General features: G+C 48.0%; 1 protein-coding gene across 1 annotated transcript; it reads right to left on the bottom strand.

The window, feature by feature from the left end:
* Positions 1-2,036: 2,036 nt before the first annotated feature.
* KLRG2 (killer cell lectin like receptor G2) lies at positions 2,037-26,038 on the bottom strand. The gene is made up of 6 exons (XM_060196662.1): positions 25,211-26,038; positions 16,507-16,608; positions 13,334-13,479; positions 4,631-4,687; positions 3,230-3,333; positions 2,037-2,783 (listed from the first exon to the last, which is right to left on the bottom strand). The coding sequence occupies exons 1-6, from the start codon at positions 25,953-25,955 to the stop codon at positions 2,663-2,665; spliced, it is 1,275 nt and encodes a 424-aa protein (XP_060052645.1). The 5' UTR covers positions 25,956-26,038; the 3' UTR covers positions 2,037-2,662.
* Between the last annotated feature and the right edge of the window lie 251 nt (positions 26,039-26,289).

Below are 26,289 nucleotides of genomic sequence, written 5' to 3' on the forward strand. Positions count from 1 at the left end.
AGCCCCCGCCAAGGAGCTCCCCCCAAGTCCTTGGCCCCCAGGATCCCCAGGAGGAAGGTGAAGGCCTAGGACTAGAGGTGGAGACACTGCTACCATTTTATTCCCTGCCAAGTCCCCTCAGTTTCACTGTGACTATCAATAAAGTTGTTGCCCTCCAAAAAAGAGAAAAAAAACAATTAGGGAGTTGGGTGGTAGTGCAGCGGGTTAAGTGCAGGTGGCACAAAGCACAAGGACTGGTGTAAGGATCCTGGTTCGAGCCCCGGCTCCCCACCTGCAGGGGAGTCCCTTCACAAGTGGTGACGCAGGTCTGCAGGTGTCTTTCTCGTCCCTTCACAAGTGGTGACGCAGGTCTGCAGGTGTCTTTCTCTCCCCTTCTCTGTCTTTCCCTCCTGTCTCCATTTCTCTCTGTCCTATCCAACAATGACAACAATGATAACTACAGCAATAAAACAACAAGGGCAACAAAAGGGAATAAATAATATGTTAAAGAATTAGTTTTTAGAGAAAAGGAAACTGAGAGAAAGAGGGAAATAGGGAGAAAGAAGCCCCACGGCACTGATTTGCTCACTTGGGAAGCTGACCCCCTGCAGGTGGGGACTGGGGGCTTGAACCCAGGTCTTTGCACACTCTTACTATGTGCACTCAACTGTTTGCACCACTGCCCAGACCTGTGGCACACCCCTGGCCTGTGGGGTTAATTCTGAAAGCATGGTGAGAGCATAGGGGAACTCCCATCATAAAGATGGAGGTCTGAAAAGATACCCCACCTTTCATCCTTTCCCTTCCAGGGGATGAGCATGGAGGGAAAAGCTTTCCTGACTCAGTTTCCCCTTGTCAGTCTCCCAAGCATTACAGGAACCTAAACCCCTAACACTTAACTCATTTCCTTGTTACAAACCAAATGGTTTGCCTGCTTAAAGTTCACTATAAGTTCACCTGCTGTGATCACACATACTCCACATAGCACCATTCTGCCTTGACCAAAAGGTTCTTCCTTCCTAGTTCCTAGTTCCTTAAACCCCTCCTCCACTTTGATCTAACTCCTCTATCTTCCTTCAAGGCTCCTCTCTGTCTACTTCTCCCTTGTTGAGATAATTAACATGTCCTTCTAAACACCTTCAGCTAATTGACTCCCTTACCCAATTGCCACTAATCATTCTGGAACTCTCCCCTCTACCACTTTCAATTCCTTAGAACCTTCACCACGGGGGTTCTGACCTTCCAAAGCCCACCCTTACCACCAGTCTCTTGGAAACAGAGTTGGCAGTCAGCTGAGGTAAAGAACAAACACCTCATCACAGACCCCTGCAAGCGTCAACCCGGCTTTGACCTAGCACGTTATGATTGGGCCCTCCTCAATCGCTACCGAACAGGCCATGGCCGGTGCGCCGCTATGTTCCATCGCTGGGGAGCCAGAGACGACCCGAACTGCCCCTGCGGCTCCAGACAATGACCCACATAGTCAATGACTGCCACCTCTCCAGATTCAAAGGAGGTCTCGAAACTTTACATCAGGCTCAACCTGATGCTGTTGACTGGCTACGGAAGAAGGGCAAATGCTAGAAGAAGAAGACCACCACACATGGAAAACGTCCTTTGTTCCCTTCTGCTATTTAGACCCTGCCTTCTGTACAATAGACAGATCGTTTGTGACTAAGTAGTCTCCTGGTCTTTTCCTGTTGTTAGCCACTAGAGCTAACAAGAGAGGCCAGTATGGCTTATCTCTGCTGTGAGGCCCCCCACGTGAGTACCAGCACTGGCCCCCCCTTTAAAAACTCTTTTAACATGTATTTGTTAACAGCACAATAAGAGCATTACTTTGTCATCTGCATTGCTGGGTATTGAACCCAGAACCTCAGGCTTCTGAGTCCAGGGCACTACTGCTGAACCAGCTCTCCGGGTACTGAATTGAGTTCTGATTCTCAGCCCGGCAAATCTTCTTATGGATTTAATCAAAGGTCTAAGAATAATAGTTACTATTATTAGGCTTTTTATTATCACTATTAATAATAATGTAACAGAAGTGCCTATAGTGATAGTTATTAAAATAAAACCTCCTTTATTGAGATCATTTGCACACATGTCCCCCAATTTCCAGCACGCTGCATTTTAGAGAATCAATAGAATGGACAGGCAGGGAGCAAATGCAGACAGTGATGAGAGCCCCCCCAGGCCCTGAGGAGCTCCCTCCAGGAACCCATCAGCCCCGGGCTCTTGGGAATCGGGGTTTGTTGTTCACACCCAGAAAGAGTCCCAGCAACCCCCCTGGCTGGGCCATTTTGGGGCTTCCTTGTGCTGACGTGCAGGCCCTGGGGGGGCGGGTGGTCACTGTGTCCTCAAAGCAGTGGCTAGCCTGCAACCACAAAGACCTTTTTCTGGCTGAAGCTGTCACTTGGTGTCATCTGCCATGTCTCCCTCAGTCACAGGCACTTGGGATTCCCAGCAGTGGGTCCTCTTGGCTTCCAGAGTCCATTGTTGGGTGTAGCCTGTTACCAAGGATGCCCCAAGGCTCTAGGAAGTGACAGGCCAGTCCCCCCACCCCCACCAGGCTTACCTAGGTGGGCAGGGCCAGGACCCCCTGCTCTGGGCATGAGGCTGCCCTAGCTGGAAGCTGGGCCCCCTGGGGCATGGAGGCTGCAGGCTCAGGACCCCAGAACACAAATCATGGGCCCCCCTTGACGCAGACCCAGCGTCTGGGGGAGGTGCAGTCCAAAGCAGCCAGCTGGCCCCCCCACAGGCCCACACAGCTGGTATCCGGCTTGTCCTCGTCCTCCTCTGGAAATCTGGGAGTTGGAGGGTGGTAGGGGGGGAAGAAATGGGGTTGGTGTATTGCACCAAGTAAAAGACTCGGGGGGGAGGGGGTTCAGGTTCAGGTCCTGGAACATGATGGCAGAGGAGTAATAGAGGGGGGGTGGAATTGCTATAGGGAAAACTGGGAAATGTTATTGTGTTTTGCTGTCAACTGTAAACCATTAATCCCCCAATAAAGAAATTTAAAAAGAGGGGGGGTGCTCAGGATGCTGGGGCCCCCGATCCTCTGTGGGCCGCACACCCATCATGTGTGTGGCCGCTGACAATCCTGTTTGGGTGATTGCACTTGGGGGACCTGAATGAGGGAGGGACTGGCTGAATCTGGGACACCTTCTGTGACTCCATTCTGGCCACACGGGGGAGCTCAGGTTGGGTGGACGGGAGACCGAAAGCACATCCCCACCCCAGGATCACTCACAGTTGGGGCTGCAGGGGGGTCCCGTCCATCCAGTGCCAGCCATGGGGGCCTCGCTGGGCGCCCAGCCAGGAGTCCTTGGTGAGGGGGTATCTGCCCAGGAAGTCCTGAGGGAGAAAAGCAGTCAGTCATGTGCCCTGGGGACAACCATCCTGCCCCTCTACCCCTGAGGTCCTGGCAGGCTCAGGCTTAAGGACCCAGAAAAGTGGATCAGCTCAATCAGTGATCCCCAAACCCCAGGAACAGGGGACTGGGCTGGACACTTGCTGCTGAGCATTGTGCAAGGGCTGGGGAGACAGGATAGTGGCAGTGCACTGGGATTGTGGGCCTGCAGCTCTGGGTTCAAGCCCCAACACCATGGTGTACCAGAGCTGAGCAGTTTTGAGGCCTCTGTCTCTTCCCCTCCCTCCCTCAATTTCTTTTCTTACATTTATTTATTTATTTATTTATTCCCTTTTTGTTGTCCTTTTTGTTTTTTATTATTGTAGTTATTGTTGTCATTGTCGTTGGATAGGACAGAGAGAAATGGAGAGAGGAGGGGACGTCAGAGAGGAAGAGAGACAGACACCTGCAGACCTGCTTCACCGCCTGTGAAGCGACTCCCCTGCAGGTGGGGAGTCAGGGGCTCGAACCGGGATCCTTACTCTGACCTTGCACTTTGCGCCAACTGTGCTTAACCTGCTGTACTACTGCCGGACTCCCCCCTCAATTTATTTTAAGGAGACAGAGAATCAGAGCATTACTGTGGCTCATGTGATGCTGGGGACTGAACCCTGGACCTCATCTTTGAGAGTCCAGTGCTTTATCTACTGTGCCACCTCACATGCAGCTCTTTCTTTCCTATATGAAAATAAATACATCTTAAAAAAAAAAGTGTGTAGGGTAGGGGGCTGATGAAATAGATTGCTTGGTGCTTTGCCATGTGTGTAACCCAGGCTTGAGCCCAGCTCCCACAACTTTGAAGGAAGCTTCCCTACTGTGGTCTCTTACTCTCTTTCTCTTAAAAAGAAAAAAGAGGAAAAAAAAAAAATCCCCACCTGTAAAGGGGAAGTAGATCTGCAGGTGTCACTGTCTCTCTCCCTCTCTCCCTCCCCTTCCCATCTCAATTTCTTTCTTTCTTTCTTTTTTTTTTTTTACATCTTTATTTATTTATTGGATAGAGACAGCCAGAAATTGAGAGGGAAGGGAGTGATAAAGAGGGAGAGAGACCGAAAGACACCTGCAGCCATGTTTCACCACTCACAAAGCTTTCCCTCCGCAGGCGGGGACTGGGGTCTCAAACCCAGGTCCTTGAGCATTGTAATGTGTGCTCAGCCAGGTGCACCACTGCCTGGCTCCCCATCTCAATTTCTCTCTGACCTATCAAAGAAAAGAGAAAGAAAATATAGCTAGGCAGTAACCCACCTGACTGAACACATGATACCATGTGCCAGGACTCAGGGTCAAGCTCCTGGCCCCCACCTGCAGGGTAGAAGCTTCATGAGTGACGAGGCAGTGCTATAGGTATCTCCCCCCCCGCACTTTACTTAAAAACAAAAACAAGCAAATAAAGAAAAAACCACAATGACTTCCAGAAACAGTGAAATCTCTAAATGATAACCCTAGTGGCAAAAAATAAAACGAAGACCAAGCAAGTCTGCCAGAAGTGGTGGAATGGTGTAAGTTAGGAGCCCCAGCAATAGACCTGGGGCAAAAAACCCAAACCAAAAAATCTGGCACAGTTCTAATAATGAACACTATGTAAGGGACTGGGCAGTGGCACACCTGGTAGAATGCACACATTCCCTGGCACAAGGACCCACCTGTACAGGGAAGCTTCATGAGAAGTGAAGCAGTACTTCAAGAGTCTCTCTCAGACACACACACATTCTCTCTCTCTCTCTCTCTCTTTATTGAATATCAAACAAACAAAAATAGAACAAAGTAAAAAGTAAAGTCTCACTAGTGCACTTCTGGTGTATGTATGTGTGTGTATGGGGGGGCAGGTATTGATGGACCCTCTAGCCCCCGCCTGTCTTTCCAGAACATGACTTGGTGCCACAAACGAGAGCTCTGGCCCCACTCCTGTAGCTTGAAGGGGGGAAAACAAGCCAAACCAAACCCACAAAACAAGAAAATTCCCAAAGGAAAGGGAAGCCAGCTGAACCTACCCAGAGGGGTGGGGGTGGGCATGGGGTCAAAAACACAGGGCAATTTCTCTTTTATAAAGACTGATTTCTTGCCTTACATAACATGAGAGGCTGGCACATCGCTCAGCTCTGACAGAAGGCAGTTCTGGGGATTGAACCTGGGGCTGGTACTGGATTGCAATTCCTGGGCTCTTAACAGGTTGGTTCTGTCCCCAGCCCCAGCTTGGGGCTCTGTGGAAAGGGAAATAGAAAAGCAGCCAAATGCTTTGCAGCTGGGAGATGGAGAGGCAAGCCATGGGCTAGCGATACGATGGAAAATTCCAGAGCAGGCGAGGACAAGTCATTGGAAAGAGAGAAGAAATTACACACGGAAGTCACGCTGGCAACATGGCTGAGCAGTGGGCAGAGCCAGGCTCACACAGCAGTGGAACCTGGGCCTAACTCTGTCTAGAAATTGGGCCAATGAGGGTGTGACTTGTTCTTTCTGTTTTTTTAATTAAACAATTCTTTTAAAAATATTTTTTTTTATAACAAGTCTTTCTTTTTATTTGATACAAGAGAGAAATTGAGAGGGGGTTGCCGAGCGGTGGCACACCAGGTTAAGCGCACATAGTACCAGGCGCAAGGACCTGCACAAGGATCCCACTTGGGGCCCCTGACTCCCCACCTGCAGGGAGTTTCGCTTCACGAGTGGTGAAGCAGGTCTGCAGGTCTCTCTCTCCCTCCCTATCGCCCCTCCTCTCTCAATTTCTCTCTATCCAATAAAAGGGAAAAAAAATGTTGCCAGGAGCAGCGGATTTATAGTGCAGGCACCGAGCCCCTCCAGCGATAACCCTGGAGGCAAAAAAAGAGAAGAGACACCTGCAGCAGCACCACTCATCAAGCTTCCCCCCCATAGGTGGGGACTTGGGGGGTTTGATCCCCGGTCCTTGCACGTAGTAATGCTGAGTACTCAGCTAGGCGTTCCACTGCCTGTCCCTCCCCCCTTTTTTCCAGATAGAGAAGGCAGAGAATAGAAGAGATCACAGCACTGAGATTTCTGTCAAAATGCAGTGAGTGTCAGACTTGAACCAGGGCTGTGCACATAGCTGAGCAGTGCACTAACCGAGTGAGCTATACGACCAGCCCAACTTAATTTTTTTTTTTAAACTTTTCCATTTTAAACTTATTCCCTTTTGTTGCCCTTGTTGTTTTATTGTTGTAGTTACTGTTGTTGTCGGGTAGGACAGAGAGAAATGGAGAGAGGAGGGGAAGACAGAGAGGGGGAGAGAAAGACACCTGCAGACTTGCTTCATCAACTGTGAAGGGACGCCTCTTGCAGGTGGGGAGCCGGGCTCCAACCGGGATCCTTCCGCCAGTCCTTGCGCTTAACCTGCTGTACTACCGCCCAAATCCCTTTTTTTTTTTAATGTGATGCTGGTTAGAGACCCTGGTCCCCACTTCTCTCCCCATTTCTGTCTTCCCCTCCCCTCTCAATTTATTTCTGTCCTACCCAATAAAGTGGCAAAAAGATGGCCATCAGGAGCAGTGGATATGTAGTACTGGCACTGAGCCCCAGCAGTAACCAAGAGGCAAAAATAAAATAAAATAAAATAAAATAAAATAGGAAAGGGAGAGATAGAGAGGGAGAGAAAGAGAGATACCTGTGGCCCTGCTTTACCACTCGAGAAGCTACCTCCTGCAGTTGGGGACCAGGGGACTTGAACCTGGGTGCTTGGGCATGGCAATGTGTGCTCTGAACCAAGTGCACCACTGTCCAGCCCCGTGGACCTGAATTTTAACTCAGGGGACTCAGGGCTCACTGAGCTTTTGGGAATTGGTTTATCCAGATAGTGATGTGGTTTCTACATGTTTACTTGCATCTCATTAAAAATTAAAGAAAAAATTGTGAGAGCACCACTCAGGTCTGACTTATATATAAATATATTTTACTTACTTTATTTTAATGTTTGAGAGAGATATACAAAGAGAGATATCAAAGAGACCAGATCCCTCTCAATTTCTATCTCTCTAGTAAAAGAATAAAATACACAAAAAATATATTTAAAAAAGAGTGGGGGGCTGGGTGGTGGTGCACCTGGTTGAGTGCACATGTTACAGTGTGCAAGGAACCGGGTTAAGCCCCTGGTCCCCACCTGCAGGGGGAAAGCTTTGCAAGTGGTGAAGCTGTGCTGCAGGTGTCTCTGTCTCTCTCCCTATCACCCCCTCCCTCTTGATTTCTGGCTGTCTCTATCCGATAAATAAAGCTAATAAAAATTTTTTTAAAAAAGAAGGGACAATTCTAAAAAAAAAAAAAAAAAAGAGTCCGGAGGCAGGGCTACAAGCAGCAGCAGATGTGTTTCTCCTCTCCTCCCCTCGCCTCCCCTCCCCTCCCCTCGCCTCCCCTCCCCTCCCCTCCTCTCTCCCCTCCCCTCCTCTCTCCCCTCCCCTCCTCTCTCCCCTCCCCTCCTCTCTCCACTTCTCTCCTCTCCCGGATCAACTACGAATGCCAAAGGAGAACACCTGGGACCAAAACAAGACGGGACTAGAACGACTTCAGGAACCCACCAGATAATCGGTGAGTGCAAACACGTGTGGCCAGAGAGAAGCCTGGGAGAGATTAAGTGGCTGGTAACAGTCCGGCAGTTTATCAGTCGAGACACCACCTCCAGTCTGTTTCACCAACAAGGGGACAGCTGAGGGGAGGAGAGAACTCCCCTGGGACTCACCAAGTGCAACTCTGAGTCTCCATTGCTACTGCCCTCAGAGTCTGGAGCAGCGGCAGGGAGGCCCTGTGCCTTAAACAGATTAAAAAAAAAAGATAGGAATGGACACTACTTAATGCTCAAGAGGATCAGTTAATCAAGAGGACTTAACAATTATTAACATCTATGCACCCAATGAGAAGCCATCTAAATACATCAAACGTTTACTGAAAGAGCTACAGCAATATATTAACAGCAACACAGTCATAGTAGGAGACTTCAACACCCCACTCTCTCAACTCGACAGATCATCCAGGCAGAAAATCAATAAAGACATGAGGGAGCTAAATGAGGAGATAGATAAACTAGAACTATTGGACATTTTCAGAGTCATTCATCCCAAGAAACTGGAATACACATTTTACTCAAGTCCACATGGGTAATTCTCAAGGATAGACCATATGTTAGGCCACAAAGACAGCATCAGCCAATTCAAGAGCATTGAAATCATCCCAAGCATCTTCTCAGACCACAGTGGAATTAAAGTAACACAACAATCAACAAAAAGTGTCGAGCATTAAGCCAGCTCCTGCTGCTCCATCCTGCACTGCTGACACTATGGCCTATTTACATAATCATTGTTTTGCCTGAAAGATCCCTGCCCATCCTGCAGGGTAACATTAATCCCACTGGTTAAGGAAGCTTCCACCTTCCCAGCGTGCTCTTGCCTTTCTCCATCCCCTTTCCTAGCCATTTCCGTTTCTAGCTTGCCACTCTGGTTTTATCCTATAAAAGCATTGGCTCTCTGATCAATAGATCCTTTTGCATTACCTTTTGCTGCCATGAGTTCCTGAGTCATCTATCTGAGTGAGTAGCAGCTCAGGCTGAGTCCAGTCGAGTTCTCTCCAACCCAGAGAGCCCACACCCGGGGAAGAAGCACCCCCACAATCCTGGCACAAAGATTAGTAATAGTCCCAAAATGTGGAAGCTCAACAGTACACTCCTTTTTTTTTTTTTTTTTTTTTTTTTTATCAGAGCACTGCTCAGCTCTGGCTTATAGTGGTGCAGGGGATTGAACCTGGGACTTTGGAGCCTCAGGCATGAGAGTCTCTGCATAACCATTGTGCTATCTACCTCTGCCCTACAGTACACTCCTTAACAACTACTGGCTCAAAGAGGAAATAAAGGAAGAAATCAAAATGTTTCCAGAGTTCAATGAAAATGAAGACACAAGCTATCAAAATATTTGGGACACAGCTAAGGCAGTACTGAGAGGAAACATCATAGCTATACAAGCACACACTAGGAAACAAGAAAAAGCACAAATAAACAGCCTGATCTTAAAGACCTAGAAGATGAAGAACAAAGGAACCCTAAAGCAACCAGAAAAACAGAAATCACTAAAGTTAGAGCAGAAATAAATAACACTGAAAATAAGAAAACCATACAAAAGATCAACGAAAGTAAATGTTGGTTCTTCGAAAGAGTGAACAAAATCGCCAAACCATTAGCCAGACTCACAAAACAAAAAAGGGAGAAGACCCCAAAAAATCGAATAGTAAATGAAAGAGGAGGTATCACAACAGACACCGCAGAAATTCAACATATCATGTGATGCTTCTATGAACAACTATATGCCACCAAGCTAGAGAACCTGGAAGAAATGGATGATTTCCTAGATACCTACCAACTTCCAAAACTAAGTAAAGAGGAAGTAGATAACATGAACAGGCCCATCACAGCTAATGAAATTGAAACAGTTATCAAAAATCTCCCCAAAAATAAAAGTCCTGGACCAGATGGTTTTACAAATGAATTCTACAAAACCTTCAAAGAATACCTCTACTTTTAAACATCTTCCAGAAGATTGAAGACACTGGAATACTCCCTTCCAGCTTCTATGAAGCCAACATCACTTTGATACCAAAAGCAGACAGGGACACAAACAAAAAAACTACAGACCAATATCTCTGATGAACATAGATGCTAAAATATTGAACAAAATTCTAGCCAACCGGACAAAGCAGTATATTAAAAAATTATTCATCATGACCAAGTGGGGTTTATCCCAGGGATGCAAAGTTGGTTTAATATACGTAAATCAATCAATGTGATCCACCACATCAATAAAAGCAAGACCAAAAACCACATGGTCATATCAATAGATGCAGAGAAATTTTTTGACAAAATACAACACCTCTTTATGATCAAAACACTACAAAAAATGGGAATAGATGGAAAATTCCTTAAGATAGTGGAGTCTATATATAGCAGACCTACAGCCAATATCATACTCAATGGTGAAAAACTGGAAGCATTTCCACTCAGATCAGGTACTAGACAGGGATGCCCACTATCACCATTACTATTCAACATAGTGTTGGAAGTTCTTGCCATACCAATCAGGCAGGAGCAGGAATTAAAGGGATACAGATTGGAAGAGAAGAAGTTAAACTCTCCCTATTTGCAAATGACATGATAGTATACACAGAAAAACATAAGGAATCCAGCAATTATCTTTTGGATATCATCAGGCAATAAAGTAAGGTGTCAGGCTACAAAATTAATATTCAAAAGTCAGTGGCATTCCTCTATGCAAACACTAAGTTAGAAGAAACTGAAATCCATAAATCAATTCCTCTTACTACATCAAGAAAAACAATAAAATATCTAGGAATAAACCTAACCAAAGAAGTGAAAAACTTATAAACTGAAAATTATGAGTAACTACTCAAGGAAATTGAAAAAGACACAAAGAAGTGGAAAGATATTCCATGTTCATGGGTTGGAAGAATTAACATAATCAAAATGAATATACTACCCAGAGCCATATACAAATTTAATGCTATCCCTATCAAGATCCCAAACACATTTTTACGAGAATAGAAAAAATGCTACAAATGTTTATCTGGAATCAGAAAAGACCTAGAATTGCCAAAACAATTTTGAGAAGAAAGAAGGGAACTGGAGGCATCAACTCCCATATCTCAAATTGTATTATAGGGCCATTGTCATCAAAACTGCCTGGTACTGGAACATGAATAGACACACTGATCAGTGGAATAGAACTGAGAGCCCAAAAGTAAGCCCCCACTCCTATAGACATCTAATCTTTGACAAAGGTGCCCAGACTATTAAATGGGGAAAGCAGAGTCTCTTCAACAAATGGTGTTGGAAACAGTGGGTTGAAACATGCAGAAGAATGAAATTAAACCACTATTTTACCAAATACAACAGTACATTCCAAGTGGATCAAGGAATTGGATGTTAGACCAGAAACTATCAGATACTTAGAGGAAAATATTGGTAGAACTCTTTTCCGCATACATTTGAAAGACATCTTCAATGAAACGAATCCAATTACAAGGAAGACTAAGGCACGCATAAACCTATGGGACTACACCAAATTAAAAAGCTTCTTCACAGCAAAAGAAACCACTACCCAAACCAAGAGACCCCTCACAGAATGGGAGATCTTTACATGCCATACATCAGACAAGAGTTTAATAACCAACATATATAAAGAGCTTGCCAAACTCAACAACAAGACAACAAATAACCCCATCCAAAAATGGGGGGAGGACATGGACAGAATATTCACCACAGAAGAGATCCAAACGGCCGAGAAACACATGAAAAAATGCTCCAAGTCTCTGATTGTCAGAGAAATGCAAATAAAGACAACAACGAGATACCACTTCACTCCTGTGACAATGTCATACATCAGAAAAGGTAACAGCAGCAAATGCTGGAGAGGGTGTGGAGTCAAAGGAACCATCCTGCACTGCTAGTGGGAATGTCAATTGGTCCAACCTCTGTGGAGAACAGTCTGGAAAACTCAGAAGGCTAGAAATGGACCTACTCTATAATCCTGCAATTCCTCTCCTGGGGATATATCCTAAGGAACCCAACACACACATCCAAAAAGATCTGTGTACACATATGTTCTTGGCAGCACAATTTGTAATAGCCAAAACCTGGAAGCAACCCAGGTGTCCAACAACAGATGAGTGGCTGAGCAAGCTGTGGTATATATACACAATGGAATATTACTCAGCTATAAAAAATGGTGACTTTACCATTTTCAGCCAATCTTGGATGGAGCTTGAAAAATTCATGTTAAGTGAAATAAGTCAGAAACAGAAGGATGGATATAGGATGATCTCACTCTTAGGTAGAATTTGAAAAACAAGATCAGAAAACTAAACACGAGTAGAACCTGAACTGGAACTGGCGTATTGCACTAAAGTAAAAGACTCTGGGGTGGGTAGATGGGGAGAATACAGATCCAAAAAGGATGACAGAGGACCTAGTGGAGGTTGTATTGTTATATGGAATACTTGGAAATGTTATGCATGTACAAACTATTGTATTTACTGTCGAATGTAAAACATTAATTCCCTAGTAAAGAAATTTAAAAAAAAAAGAAGGGGGAAAAAAAAAAGAGTGGTCTGGGAGGTGGCACAGTGGATAAAGCACTGGACTCTCAAGTATGAAGTCCCAAATTCAATCCCCAGCAGCACATGTACCAAAGCGTTATCTGGTTTTTTCTCTCTCCTCCTATTTTTTGTCATTAATAGATAATTAAAATTTAAAAGAAAGACACCAGAGCACTGCTCAGCTCTGGCTATTGATGGTGCTGAGGACTGAACCTGGGACCTCAGAGCCTCAGGTGTGAGTCTTTTGCATAATTCACCATTCTGCTGTCTCACTGGCCCCTATTTCCTTGTATTTCAAGTGGCTGATGCTATGTGCTTTCTTTTGAAGGGTAAGTGACAGGTCCCCTGCATGTCACCCCGCTTTCTCTGGGCTTGGTGACATTTAAAAAATTTTTTTTTATTAGGGGCCGGGTGGGTTCGAGCCCCAGTTCCCACTTGCAGGGGGAAAGCTTTGCAAGTGGTAAAGCAGGTCTGTAGGTGTCTGTCTCTCTCCCTCTTTATCTCCTCCTTCCCTCTGTATTTCTGGCTGTCTCTATCCAATAAAGATAATAAAAAATTTAAAATATTTATTTATTTATTTGATAGACACAAAGAGAAATTTAGATGGGAGAGGGAGGTAGAGAGGGAGAGAGAAAGAGAAAGACCTGAACCCTGCTTCAATGCTCATGAAGCTTCTCCCCTGAAGTGGGGACTGGGGGCTTGAATCTGGGTGCTTGTGAGTGGTAACACTGTACACACTACCAAGTGTGCCACCACCAGCCCCTTTGATGACATTCTAGAATGGAGAGATGGGGTGCTAGGCCGTGAGGCTGCCCTCCACCACGCTGGGGCCTGTGATGACATTGCCCCTCTCACCTGTGTGTGGCTCAGCTGGGGCAGGGTGGCTTGATGGGCGGCACAGAAGCTCTGGCTGGCCTCCCAACTCCCTTCTTCGACTGAGAAGTAGTAGCAGTGCTCCCTGGCCCATACCCAGTCCTGGGGGCACGGGCGGCACTGGGCCCCTGAAAGAACAGAAATGGGAGGGCGCATTTGTGCTGTAAAACCAGTCAAAGCACTTTGGGGATGGGATAGGGTGGGATGGGGATATATACGGGTGCATGGCTGTGAGGGGCCCCAAGCATGTACGTGTGGTATGTACGTACTCACACAGGGGCCGGGTGTTGGTGCAGCGGGTTAAGCGCACATGGCGTGAAGCACAAGGACCCGCGCAAGCATCTGGGTTCGAGCCTCTGACTCCCCACCTGCAGGGGTGTTGCTTCACAGGCGGTGAAGCAGGTCTGCAGGTTTTTCTCTCCCCCTCGTCTTCCTTTCCCCTTTCGATTCATCTCTGTCCTATCTAGCAACAACAATGGGGAAAAAAAAGGCCTCCAGGAGCAGTGTAGGCACCAAGTCCCATCAAGAACCCTGGAAGCACACCCAAACCCAGGGTGATGAGACCACTCACTTGGGCAGGGTGCCTGGGACCCAGGGGTAAGTCCCCCAATGGAACATTGCCTTCCTTCAACATTGTTGAAGGAAGCTTCAGTGCTGTGGTGTTTCTCCCTCTCCCTATTTATGAAAAAAAAAAAAGTTGGTTTGCAGCGAGCCATGAAGGTCCAGAGGCAACCAAAAACCAAATTAATTCATTAATATTTATTTTAAGAAAAAAACCTGTTGGTGGAGGAAACAGCATAATAGCTTTACAAAAAGACTTGTTATGCCTGAGGCTGTAGGTTCAATCCCCTGGCACCACCAGAAGTCAGCTGATTTGAAAGAAAAAAGGAAAAGAAAGCGGGTGAAATAGCTCACTTGGCTAGTGCACTGCTTTGCCGTGTGTGTGACCCAGGTTCAAGCCTGGCCCCCACTGCATTGAAAGAAGCTGTGGTCTTTCACTTTCTTTTTCTAAAAAAAAGTAAAACAATGAGCAGCAGCCTGAAAGGTGACTCGGTGGTAAGGCACAGGGCTTGCAGCTATGAGGCCCTGAGTTCAATTCCTAGCACAGTCTAGGCTAGGCCAGATACTCAATCTCTCTCTCTTCTCTCTCTCTTTCTCCTTCCTGAAATTAAAAAAAAAAAAGTAAAACTTGAAACAAGTACTGGGTGGTTTCACTCGTGAAATCTAGAGCTGATACACATGAACTTGCAAAAACAACAAAATAAAAACAGAAGCAAGCCAACAGTTTTTAAGACTTTGTGAGCACTCTGGTGGTTATCTTTGGAAGGTGGGAGTGTGGGGACACAGAACTCTGGATACCCTGTAATCTTAAAATCTTGTAGTGCGTTATTAATCACCAATAAAATGATAAATAAATAAAACTTTTTCTAAAAGTCTTAAAGTGGGGCCGGGTGGTGGCGTACCTGGTTAAGTGCACATGTTACAGTGATCAAAGACCCAAGTTCAAGCCTCCGGTCCCCGCCTGCAGGGGGAAAGCTTTGCAAGTGATGAAGCAGTGCTGCAGGTATCTCTCTTTCTCTCTCTTTCCTACCTTCTCGATTTCTGGCTGTCTCTATCCAATAAATAAAGAAAAAAAATTTAAAAAAGTCTTAAAGAGACATATCACAGTCTGGGAGGTGGCACAGTGCATAAAGTATTAGACCTTTAAGCCTGAGGTACTGAGTTTGATCCCTGGAAATGTATGTACCAGTGGGATGTTTCAGATCTTCCTTCCTACTTTCTCTCACCAATAAGTAAAATAAATCTTTTAGAAACAAATTTTGGGGGCCAGTCAGTGCTGTACTTGGTTGAGCACACAGGTTACCATGCACAAGGACCAGTGTTCAAGCCCGTGGTCCTACCTGCATGAGGAAGCTTTGTGAGTGGTGAAGCAATGCTACAGGTATCTTTCTTTTCCTTCTCTTTCGCCCCTTGCTCTCTCAATTTCTCTTTGCCTCTTTTCAAATGAAATTAAAAAATACTTTATAAAAAGCACCAGGATTCGGGTGGTAGTGCAGCGGTTAAGCGCAGGTGGCACAAAGCACAAGGACCAGAGTAAGGAACCGGTTCGAGCCCCCGGCTCCCCACCTGCAGGGGAGTCGCTTCACAGGCGGTGAAGCAGGTCTGCAGGTGTCTGTCTTTTCCTCCCCCTCTCTGTCTTCCCCTCCTCTCTCCATCTCTCTCTGTCCTATCAACAATGACAACATCAATAACAACTATAATAACTACAACAATAAAAACAAGGGTGACAAAAAAGGGAAATGAATAAATAAATATTTAAAAAAACAACCAACCAACCAAAAAACAAAACCACCAGTGTCCAGGTGGTTGTGCACCTGGTTAAGTACACAAGTCACCATGCAAAAGGACCCAGGTTCAAGCTCCCAGCCCCTACCTGCAGGAGTACAGTTTCCCAAGTGGTGAAACAGTGCTGTAAGTATCTCCTGCTCTTCTCCCTCTCCATTTCTTTGTTTTAATTTTTCTAAAATAAAACTAAGCTACAAATTTTAAAACACCTGTAATCCAATTAAAAGTCGGGGGGGGGGGTCAGGCGGTAGCGCAGTGGGATAAACGCATCTGACGTGAAGTGCAAGGACCAGTGTAAGCATTCTGGTTCCAGCCCCCGGCTCCCTACCTGCAGGTGTGTGTGTGGGGGGTTGCTTCACAAGTGGTGAAGCAGGTCTGCAGGTGTCTATCTTTCTCTCCCCCTCTCTGTCTTCCCCTCCTCTCTCCATTTCTCTCTGTCCTATCCAAGGACAACAAACATCACAATAATAACTACAACAATAAAACAAGGGCAACAAAAGGGAAAAAAAAGTCAAAGTGGAATAAAATGTGTACATATACAGATGGAGGGATTACTTTACAAAATTCTAACAGTCTTTAAAAAAACCAACTGAGCCACTGGCTTGTCAGGAGTGGGGTGGGGGTGTATATAGCTCTGGAGGTGTGGGCCCCTCCCCCCAAAAACATGCCAGTGTGCAGGCTGTCCCTCAGGGGGGGAGGGAAGGAGGAGCCCTTTCCTTCCCTTCACTCAGCTGGCCCAAGTCTCCCTGCTGCCTGGCCCACAGGGTGTCCTTAGGGGAGTGTCCTTGTGAATGGGTAGGGTCACGCACCTGCCCTGGAGGCCAGCGCCACGATGGCCACAGCAGACACGGCGAGCAGCACGGCCAGCACGGCCAGGGCGCACTGCAGGGACCGCATGTACATGGACAGCCCTGTGGGACACAGGAGAGGAGGCTCAGGAGGACATCCCCAAGGCCTGGGTTCGAGCCACACCACTGAGTGTTCAGACCTCAGTGGACACCATTCATGCAGGTGACTGCTTCCTACCTGGGAGGAAAATGCCCCAAGACACAAAACTCTGCTCTAGGGGTCCAGATGGAGTGCACCAGATAAGTACTCATAGTACAAAGTGCAAGGACCCAAGCTGGAGCCCTGGCTCCCCACCTGCAGGGGTGACACTTCACAAGAGGTGAAGCAGGTCTCCTGATGTCTCTTTTCTCTCTCCCTTTCTATCTCCCTCTCCCCTCTCAATTTCTCTTGATCCCATTTAATAAAATAGAAAGAAAAAGAAAAAAAAAAAGGCTGCCAGGAGCAGTGGATTCTTAGTGCTATATTGAGCCCAGCACCTAGCTGGAGGCAAAAAAGATAGGAAAAAAAATGAATGGCAAAATTCTGCTTCAGAGAGAGAGAGAGAGAGAGAGAGAGGGAGAGAGACCACTGGCTGGTGACTATTTGCTTCCAGGGCATCAGATCCATCTGGCATGGGGCAAAGCCAAGCAACTCACAGAATAGGCAACACCACTGGGGGCTTGGAAACAACTCAGCTGGAAGAGTGTGAGCCTTAACCACAGGTGAAATCTCTAGAGTTTGAGCCTAGACACCGAATGAGAGCACCACAGCACCCAGGGAAACTCCATGAACGGTGAAGCTGCACTATGGTGCCCCAGAGCCCCGACCCTGTGGCTGTCTCTTTATCTGAAATAAAAAGAATAAAAAAAGGGGCTGGGGGTTGGGGAGCATAATGGTTCTGCAAAAAGACTCTCATGTCTGAGGCTCAGAGGTCCCAGGTTTAATCCCCAGCACCACTGTAAGCCAGAGCTGAGCAAGGCTCTGATAAAAAGAGATACAGATAGATAGACAGATAGATATAGAGAGTGCTGGGGCTCATGTGGGGTGACTCTCAGCCAGGAAGGTAAGCTTACCGGTTCTCCCTCGCTAGCTCAAGGGCTCAGCGATATAGACAAGAGACACCGGGAAGATTCTGGTACGAACACTCTCATTTATTTGGGGATGGGCTTGGGTTTATATAGAGAGTTAAACAAAGAACATTTTTCAAATACGTCAGAAATTACAGGTTTCTTAAAGGTCAGCTTGCCCCTATGGTAGGGGGCTGGTATGACAAGAATTGATGAGATACATAAAGGTCAAGACAATTAATCTCCATGATGCAAACAGGTTAATTATCTAAAGGCATTTGAGAGAAGCATAGGGGTTAAACCAGTAGGGTGACATAGAGAGAAGATAAACAAGACTTGATGTAAATCATAGATATCAAAGAACATAAGGAAATAGTGTTTTGAGGCTTCACTGTCTGGTGTTGGGGTATAAGATGGAGTGTGTTTCTCCTTTGTGATCAGAAGGTGAGGTGAACTTTGAGTAAATGAAACTTAAAGTAGGCAGCCATGTGGCCTGCGGCTAGCAGGGAGAAACTGTGGGATTTCTGTGGGCTTGAGAGTCTTACAAGGGGAAACTGAGTCTGGGAGACTTTTTCCCCTTTGCTCATCCCTATGAGAGAGGCTAACAAGGTGGTGTCTTTTCCAGACCTCCATGCAAGGATATGGGGAGTTTTCCCTAAGCTCTACCAAGCTTTCACATAGCCCCACAGGAGAGAAAAGTTTCAGATCCCCACCTGTATGAGGAAATATTCATGAGCAGTGAAGCTGTGCCACAGGTGTCTCTCTTTCTCTCTGTTTCTGCTTCTCCCTGTTTCTCACTCTCTTTTAAAAGACAGAAAGAAAGGAAGGAAGAAAAACTTGGAGCTATACAGGTATTGAGCCCCACTGGTAATATTGGTGGCAAAAATAGAAAGAAAAAAAAGAAAGAAAGAAATAAAGAAGACAACTGGCCTGGGAAAGGGTGGGTGGGGAAGACAGCATAATGGTTCTGCAAAGCACTCTCATGCCTGAGGCTCCAAAGTCCCAGGTTCAGTCCCCAGCACCACCATAATCCAGAGCTGAGCAGTGCTCTGTTCTCTCTCCCTCTCTATCCATATATTTCATTAAAATAAAATAAATTAAAAACACATAAATCTTTTTTTAAAAAACAACAACAACTATGCATTCTACTGGGTGAGCTATTTCCTATGCCACACTCAAATTTTTAATTCTTTCCTTTAGAGAAAGAATTTAGAGATGGAGAAAGAAAGATATACCACCATCCCTGGAGCTGCTCTTGGTGCTGTTCAAGGTGCTCCCATGTGGTGCCAGGGATCTAGTGTGGAAGAGTGTGCGCTACCCACTGAGCTAACCCTAACAGAGTGCTCACATCTGCCTGTCTCTCCAGGTCACTGGGGCATTAAGGAAACCTGGTGCAGGGAGCACCCTAGGGGACAGGGACTCAGGAGACAGGAAGTCACAGGTAGCTGCGACTCAGAGCATCAGTGGATTGCTAGTGTCCTTGGCCCACAGGGGACTGACTGGTCAGGGCGGCCAGAGGGAGGAGCATGAAGACTGATACCTAGTATCAGCCAGGAGAGGGCACAGTGGTGGAGCATTGTTTGCTGGAGTGATGCTCTGGTTCTGGATCTTTCCTTGTGCCATCAAATAAATAAATATTAAAAACAAACAACCAAAACAAACAAAAAATCTGAAGCAACTCAAGCCACTGATGGTTAGAAGCAGCTCTCAGCCTCTGCAGGGAGGGGGTTCTTGACTTTGCCTTTGCTGAAAGTATGAAATCAAACTAACCAGGAAGAGCTCCTGCCTCCTAGAAAGAGTCCACCAAAGACACTCCAGTCTCAGGGCATAGGGTCCAGAAGGCCACAGAATCAGCGTGAGAATGTGAGGGTCCCAAGAGCTCAATGGTCAAGTTGGCCAAAGCTTGAGAGATCAGAGGTGATTCCACAGACAGTCAGATGGAACATTCACAAGATTTCAAATAAAGACAGACAGAAGTTGAGAGGGAAGCAGGAGATAGAAGGGGCGGGAGAGAGAGAGAGAGAGACCTGAAGCATTGCTTCGCCACTTGTAAAGCTTACCCCTTGCAGGTGGGGAACCTGAATCTTTGCGTACCTGAGTCTTTGCGTACCTGAGTCTTTGCGTGTGCACTCTACCACCAGGTGTGCCACCACCTAGCCTCAATAAAACATTTTTGGGAGCCAGATGGTGATGCAGTGGGTTAAGCGCACATGGTGTGAAGCGCAAGGGCTGGCGTAAGGATCCCGGTTCAAGCCCCCAGCTCCCCACCTGCAGGGAAGTCGCTTCACAGGAGGTGAAGCAGGTCTACAGGTGTCTATCTTTCTCTCCCCCTCTCTGTCTTCCCCTCCTTTCTCCATTTCTCTCTGTCCTACCCAACAACAACAACAGCAATAACAATAATAACTACAACAATGACGATAAACAACAAGGGCAACAAAGGGGAAAAATAAAAAATTAAAATTAAAATAACACTTTTAATAAAAAGGAGGAGGAGGCATTTTGGTAAGACTGAGGAGACAGTATAGTGGTTCTGCAGAAAGACTTTCACACCTAAGGCTCCAAGGTCAAAAGTTCAAGCCCCAGAACCACCGTAAGCTGAGCTGAGCAGGACTCTGGTCAAAACAAACAAGCAAACATCTTAGTGGCTGACTGGGGCTGGAGGCAATAGTTAAGAGGTACAGGGTCTCTCTGGGGGGTCATGAAAATATTCTAAAACTGACTGTGGTGAAGACTGCATTAGTGTGAACTGGAATCACTTGGAACACATTGAAAGGACCAAGGTATTGTACGCCCTGGGCACATTCTTCCTGGGTGTGTGTGCAGGGTGCCCAGAGCATCCTCCCCTGGAAAAAAAAAAAACTAACAACAACAATAACAAAAAAAGAGGGCTGGTGAAATAGCTTTTTTTTTTTTTTCTTCTTTTCCTCCTCCAGGGTTATTGCTGGGCTCGGTGCCTGCACCATGAATCCACCGCTCCTGGAGGCCATTTTTTCTCCCCTTCTGTTGCCCTTGTAGCTTCGTTGTGGTTATTATTATTGCCCTTGTTGAAGCAATTCGTTGTTGGATAGGACAGAGAGAAATGGAGAGAGGAGGGGAAGACAGAGAAAGGGAGAGAAAGATAGACACCTGCAGACCTGCTTCACCGCCTGTGAAGCGACTCCCCTGCAGGTGGGGAGCCGGGGGCTCGAACCGGGATCCTTATGCCGGTCCTTGCGCTTTGCGCCACATGCGCTTAACCCACTGCGCCACCGCCCGACCCCCCTGGTGAAATAGCTTAACTGGATAGTGTGCTGTTTTGCCATGCACTCGACCTAAGTTCAAGCCCAGACTCCACTGCATCGAAAGACATTTTGGTGTTGTGGTCTCTGCCTCTATCCAAACAAAAAGAGGAAGGAGAACGTGGAAGAGGAGAAGGTTAAAACAATCAAAGCAGAAGCAGGAGGAAGACTGGTTCTAGAAGGCAAGGAACAGAAATCCAGCCATCTCCTGGGAAAATGTGGTGGTTGTCGTGGAACACAAGATTCAGCCCTGCCCTCTGAGAAAAAGGAAGCTGTGAACAAACAGCAGTTTACTGAAGTCCCCAGCACCTTGGGGCTTGGTCGTGTGACCCCCTGCAGCGACACCTGTGACCAAACCTCCAGGGAAAGGAGAAGTCCTGCCCAGCCCCTTTCAAAAGCTGTCCCTAATTACAGTGACACACATTCTCCTGGAGTGAAAGGAAAATAACAATGAAGCTAAAGACTACTTTAGCCTGCCTGCTCCCTCAGCCAGTCCTTCTTCTTCTAGCGTTTGCCTCAGCCAGTCCTGAAACTCCTCCAAGCCTGGTTCTGGCACAATCCCTTTCTCTTTGGCACCTTCCTCTCCATCCTTCTCTCTCAAATCTTAGAAAGCCATTCCTGGACTCTGCTTTTTCCCTCCTGTCTGCCTGTTCCCCTATGTCTTTATTTTCTACTGTTCATTTCCCTTCCCAGCTCTCAACTGAATTACCACCTCTTTCCTCCTACTCAAATGCCATGGCCTTGGGGGAGTCTGGGATTGTGGGGCTTCAAGTTTACACACTGGGCTGGGGAGACAGCCTCATGGTTCTGCGACAGACTCTCATGCTTGAGGTTCTGAGGTTCCAGGTTCAATCACCAGCACCACTAGAAGCCAGAGCTGAGCAGTACTCTGGTCTCTCTGTGTCTCATTAAAAATAAATACATAAAATAATTAAAGCTTATGCATCTACAAAAATTAATATGGGCTAGGGAGATAGCTCAGCCTACTGGAGCACAGAACTCAAAAGCCTGAGGATTCAGAGGCCACAAGTCCAGTCTTTGGTTCCACCATACACCAAAATTGACCAATGCTCTAGAATCTCTCTCTCTCTCTCTCTACCAGAAATTGCTCAGCTCTGGCTTGTGGTGGTGGTGGGGACTGAATCTGGGACCTTCAGTACCTCAGGCAGGACAGTCTTTTTGCAGAACCACTGTGCAGTCTCCCCAGCACTCTCTCATACACATGCAATAAATACATCTAAAAAAAAAATAGGGAGTCAGGCGGTAGCACAGCGGGTTAAGTGCACGTGGTGCAAAGCACAAGGACCGGCATAAGGATCCCAGTTTGAGTCCCCGGCTCCCCACCTGCAGGGGGGTCACTCCACAATCAGTGAAGCAGGTCTGCATTTGTCTGTCTTTCTCTCCCTTTCTCTGTTTTCCCCTCCCCTCTCCATTTCTCCCTGTCCTATCCAACAATGACGACATCAATAACAATAATAACTACAACAATAAAAAACAGCAAGGGCAACTAAATGGAAAAGAAATAAAATATAAAAAAATAAAAAAAAATACGGTGGGGGGAGATAGCATAATGGTTATACAAAGAGACTCTCCTGCCTGAGGTCTCAGGTTCAATCCCCCGCACGACCATAAACCAGAACAGCATATATATGGAGTGACCACAGCACCAAAGCTTCCTTCAAATAGGTGGGCGCTGGGCTCAAACCTGGGTCTTACACACATGGCAAAGCAGCACACTATCCACATGAGTTGTTTCACCAGCCCACAATGCAGGCTTTGTTTCAGGCCCGATCCTGGGTTCAGTTCTGGAACACGTGGGTGCTCACACACAAAAGGGACTACGGAGGTGGCTCAGTGGTGGAGCCCAGGGCTTGCACACATGAATTCCCAAGTTCAATCCCTGGCACCACATTTACCAGAATGATGTTCTGACTCAAGTTCTCTTGTTAAGTAAAGAGCTCCATGGCCCTCCCAACTCCCCCACCACGGCCTCATGCTTTTGCTTTGCAAACATATCTCGAGTGGTGGTTGGGAGCCAGGTGATCCCTAGAAGTTGCTAGAAAAGGCAAAGAAATGGAATAAATGTAATACTGACCAACGCAAGCTGGTGATGGATAAAACAGATTTAATACTTGAGAGACCAAGATTCTTTAATAAAATCCCTAGCTGATTTCTTTCCCTTTTTTTTTTTTTTTTTTGCCACTAGGTCATTCTTTCCCCCCTTTTATTTTGATAGAGGGTAAGAGACAGAGAGGGAGAGAAAGATAGACACCTGCGGACCTGCTTCACTACTTGTGAAGTGACTCCTCTGCAGGTGGGGAGCTGGGGTCACAGCAATTCTTATTCTCTCTCCAAACAGGTAATAAAGAAAAGAGACACAGGCCTTAGAGAAACTTCAGGAAGCCCTGCTAGATGATGTGCTACAGAAGCTGGGCATGGTCTACCAGCCTGGAGATGCCCACCTGCTGGCCACCACCAGGCCGAGAGACTCCCTAGTCCCCAAGAGTGAAGGAGTGCTAGTTCACCTCACTTCTGTGTGAGCTCTGGGGTGCAGTGATGGGTGTGGCTGGACAAGAGCTAGCCTGTATTCTGCAGGCACCTGGAATCTGGTGTCTGGCTTTCCTGGGTTTCGTTTGTCTTGGGGAGCCTTTCGATGAGTGTTTACACGGTACTCCTCTAACTTGCAGGGTTGTGAATAGGGGGCTTGGCAGAACGGCTGCCTCTGCATTGTGCTTTCTGAGGTAGGGAACTTTCTGTTCTACCTGTGTGCCCTGTTTGCCCAGTGCTATAATTACAAAAAAAAAAAAAAAAAAAGCAAGAAAGAAAAGAGAAAAGGAACATCTTCCTCAAGCCTCCAAAACTCCAGATAAGACACAGAAGACTGCTGACAGCTTGATGTTGGACCATGGAGCTAGTAGCGGCCTTCTGATCTAGACTAGAAGGTAGTAAATGGGGCTCATTTTCAACTTCTGAGCTTGGCAATTAGTTAAGGCATCAATGGGAAACCAGCAAACCGACTGTGCAGATGTGCTCACACCAGCCTTTGAGAAACCTCTGTGCTAACAAGTGGCTGAGAATTCCCAGCACACCAGCTCTGGATTCAGGCTAGGACACCCACCATTCCCACCTAAAGAGACCATTTTTTTTTGGGGGGGGAATGAGGGGTGTGTGGGAGCAGTCTATCTGTTGGTCAGGCTTCAGTTCCTACCAACTCCCACCACCTTTCTAGCTGAGGTCCAGGAAGGTTTCTCATGATTCTAAGTTCACTAGCCACCACCCTCCCCTAACCTCCTAAACAAAACAAGACACCCCCACCCCACCCAAGCACAGTTCTCATGCAATAGCCAAGGAATGATGGTTGGCTGCCAAATACTCTTAATATATGCAGGGGGGCAGGGTGGGGGGAGATGGGGGCACTGCCTGCCAGAGGCAGGTCCTGGGTGTGTGTGGGGGTGGGGGGGCAGCCCCAGGCTTCTACTGCCACCTCCATCATGTGACCTTGACTTTCCCCCCTTGCCAGTCATTCCTACCACCTCCACTTCTCAAGGATGCTGCACGCACGGGGTGAGAATTCCAGAAAGTTCCAGGGGGTAGGGAGAACAGTGGTTTGGTTTCTTGACTTCACACACAATTTGAAATGACAATTATGCTGATCAGAATGTGATCGAGGGTTTAGATGGTGGCGCACAGGGTTAAGCACACACATTACCACTGGAGACCCGGCTCCCCACCTGAAGGGGAATACTTCACAAGCGGTGGAGCAGATCTAGAGGTGTCTTTCTCTCTACCTCTCTATCTCCCCCCATCATTTTCAATTTCTTTTTGTCCTGTCAAATAAAACAGAAAAAAGGAAAAAAAAAAAGAAATGAAAAAAATGGCCACCGGGAGCAGTGGATTTCTACTGCAGGCACCAAGTCCCAGTGATAACCCTGGTGACAAAAATAAACAAACAAATAAATAAACAAATAAAATGATTGGTGGCACAGTGCACGCGTTAGTCAGCATGCACAAGGCCCTATCTGTGGGGTTGGGGCTGGGGCAAGTGCATCCAGTTGAGGGCACAAATCACTTTGTGCAAGGACCAGGGTTTCAGCCCCCGCTCCCCACCTTCAGCGGGGAAGCTTCTCGAGTGGTGAAACAGGTCTGTAGGTGTCTCTCTGTCTCTCTTCGTATGTCTCCTTTCCCTCTCGATGGAAACAGCTCCATCGAACAAATAAATAAAGTGACTCTAAGCGCCAGATGCGATGGGGCCTGAGGGACGCGACTTGGGTTCCCGGGTCGGGTGTGGTGGGGGGGAGGTGAGCTGGAGGTGGGGGCCTCCCACTGCGGCGCGCACCTACCGACGAGCTTGATCGCGCGCGGCAGCTTGTCGCGGTCGCCGGGGCTCAGCAGCGCCGAGTCCTCCTTCTCCAGCCCCAGCTCCTTGCAGCGGCAGCGGACCCCCGGGGAGCCCGGGGGCTCGGGACACCCCTCGGCGTCTGGCCCGCGCTCCGCCCGCAAGCCCCCCGGCGGCGTCCCGCGGCCCCACGTGCTGCCCGAGGACAGGGTGCGCGGGCGCGGTGGGAAGCCGGGGGCCGCGCGGCGGGGGAAGGCGGGGGACTCGGGCACCGGCACGGTCAGGAAGCGCGTGGACGGCGCGGGCGAGGGCGCACGGCTGCCCCCAGCCGCGCCCACAGGCGTCACGCGCACGTCCACCTGCAGCTCCATCGGGGCCCAGGATCCCTGCTCCCCGGGGGCGGCCCAGGGCACCAGCTCGGCACCCGGCTCGGCCGCTGCGGAGCCCGGCGACGGCGGCGGCTCGGGGCCGGCGGACACCTGGCGGCGGAAGGCGCCGTAGCCCAAGCTGGGCGGCGGCACCCGCAGGAGCGCGGGGCGCGGCGAGGGCAGCCTCTTTCCGCCCGCGGGGTCCGAGTCCGCCGCTTCCTTCCCGGCCCGGCCCGGCCCCGGACTGCTCTGCGGGCTCTCGGGCCCAGGCACCTGGGCAGGGTCCGGCGGCCGCTCGGGCTCCCGGAGCGGGTTTCCTAGAGGCTCCATCGGGAACTCGGGCCCAGCTGCTGCCCCCGCGGTCGGCAGGGAGCGCTCCATCCAGCGCTCCGACGCCAGGGGTACGGGTGCGAACCAACTCCAGGTCGTCACTCTCGCTCCGCGCGTTGGGATTGGTTCTCTAAATTCACTTAAACTTTTATGCCACGCCCTCAGCAAGAACCTCGCGCTGATTGGCTGTTATGGGTTTTGCCGGTCTCCTCCCTGATTGGCTGCGGTGCGTCCTACCGGCCACGCCCCCCAGAGTTGCAGCACCACCTTCAGGTGGCTCAAGGGAACACGAGGCGCTGCCGGGCCGTCCTGGTGGGTCGCTGGACGATCCAACCCCTTGTCCCCATTCTGCCTTCTGTCTCAGTATTGATTCCAAGAGTTAGAA

The sequence above is a fragment of the Erinaceus europaeus genome, chromosome 8 (assembly GCF_950295315.1).
Source record: "Erinaceus europaeus chromosome 8, mEriEur2.1, whole genome shotgun sequence".
Taxonomy (NCBI): Eukaryota; Metazoa; Chordata; class Mammalia; order Eulipotyphla; family Erinaceidae; genus Erinaceus; species Erinaceus europaeus.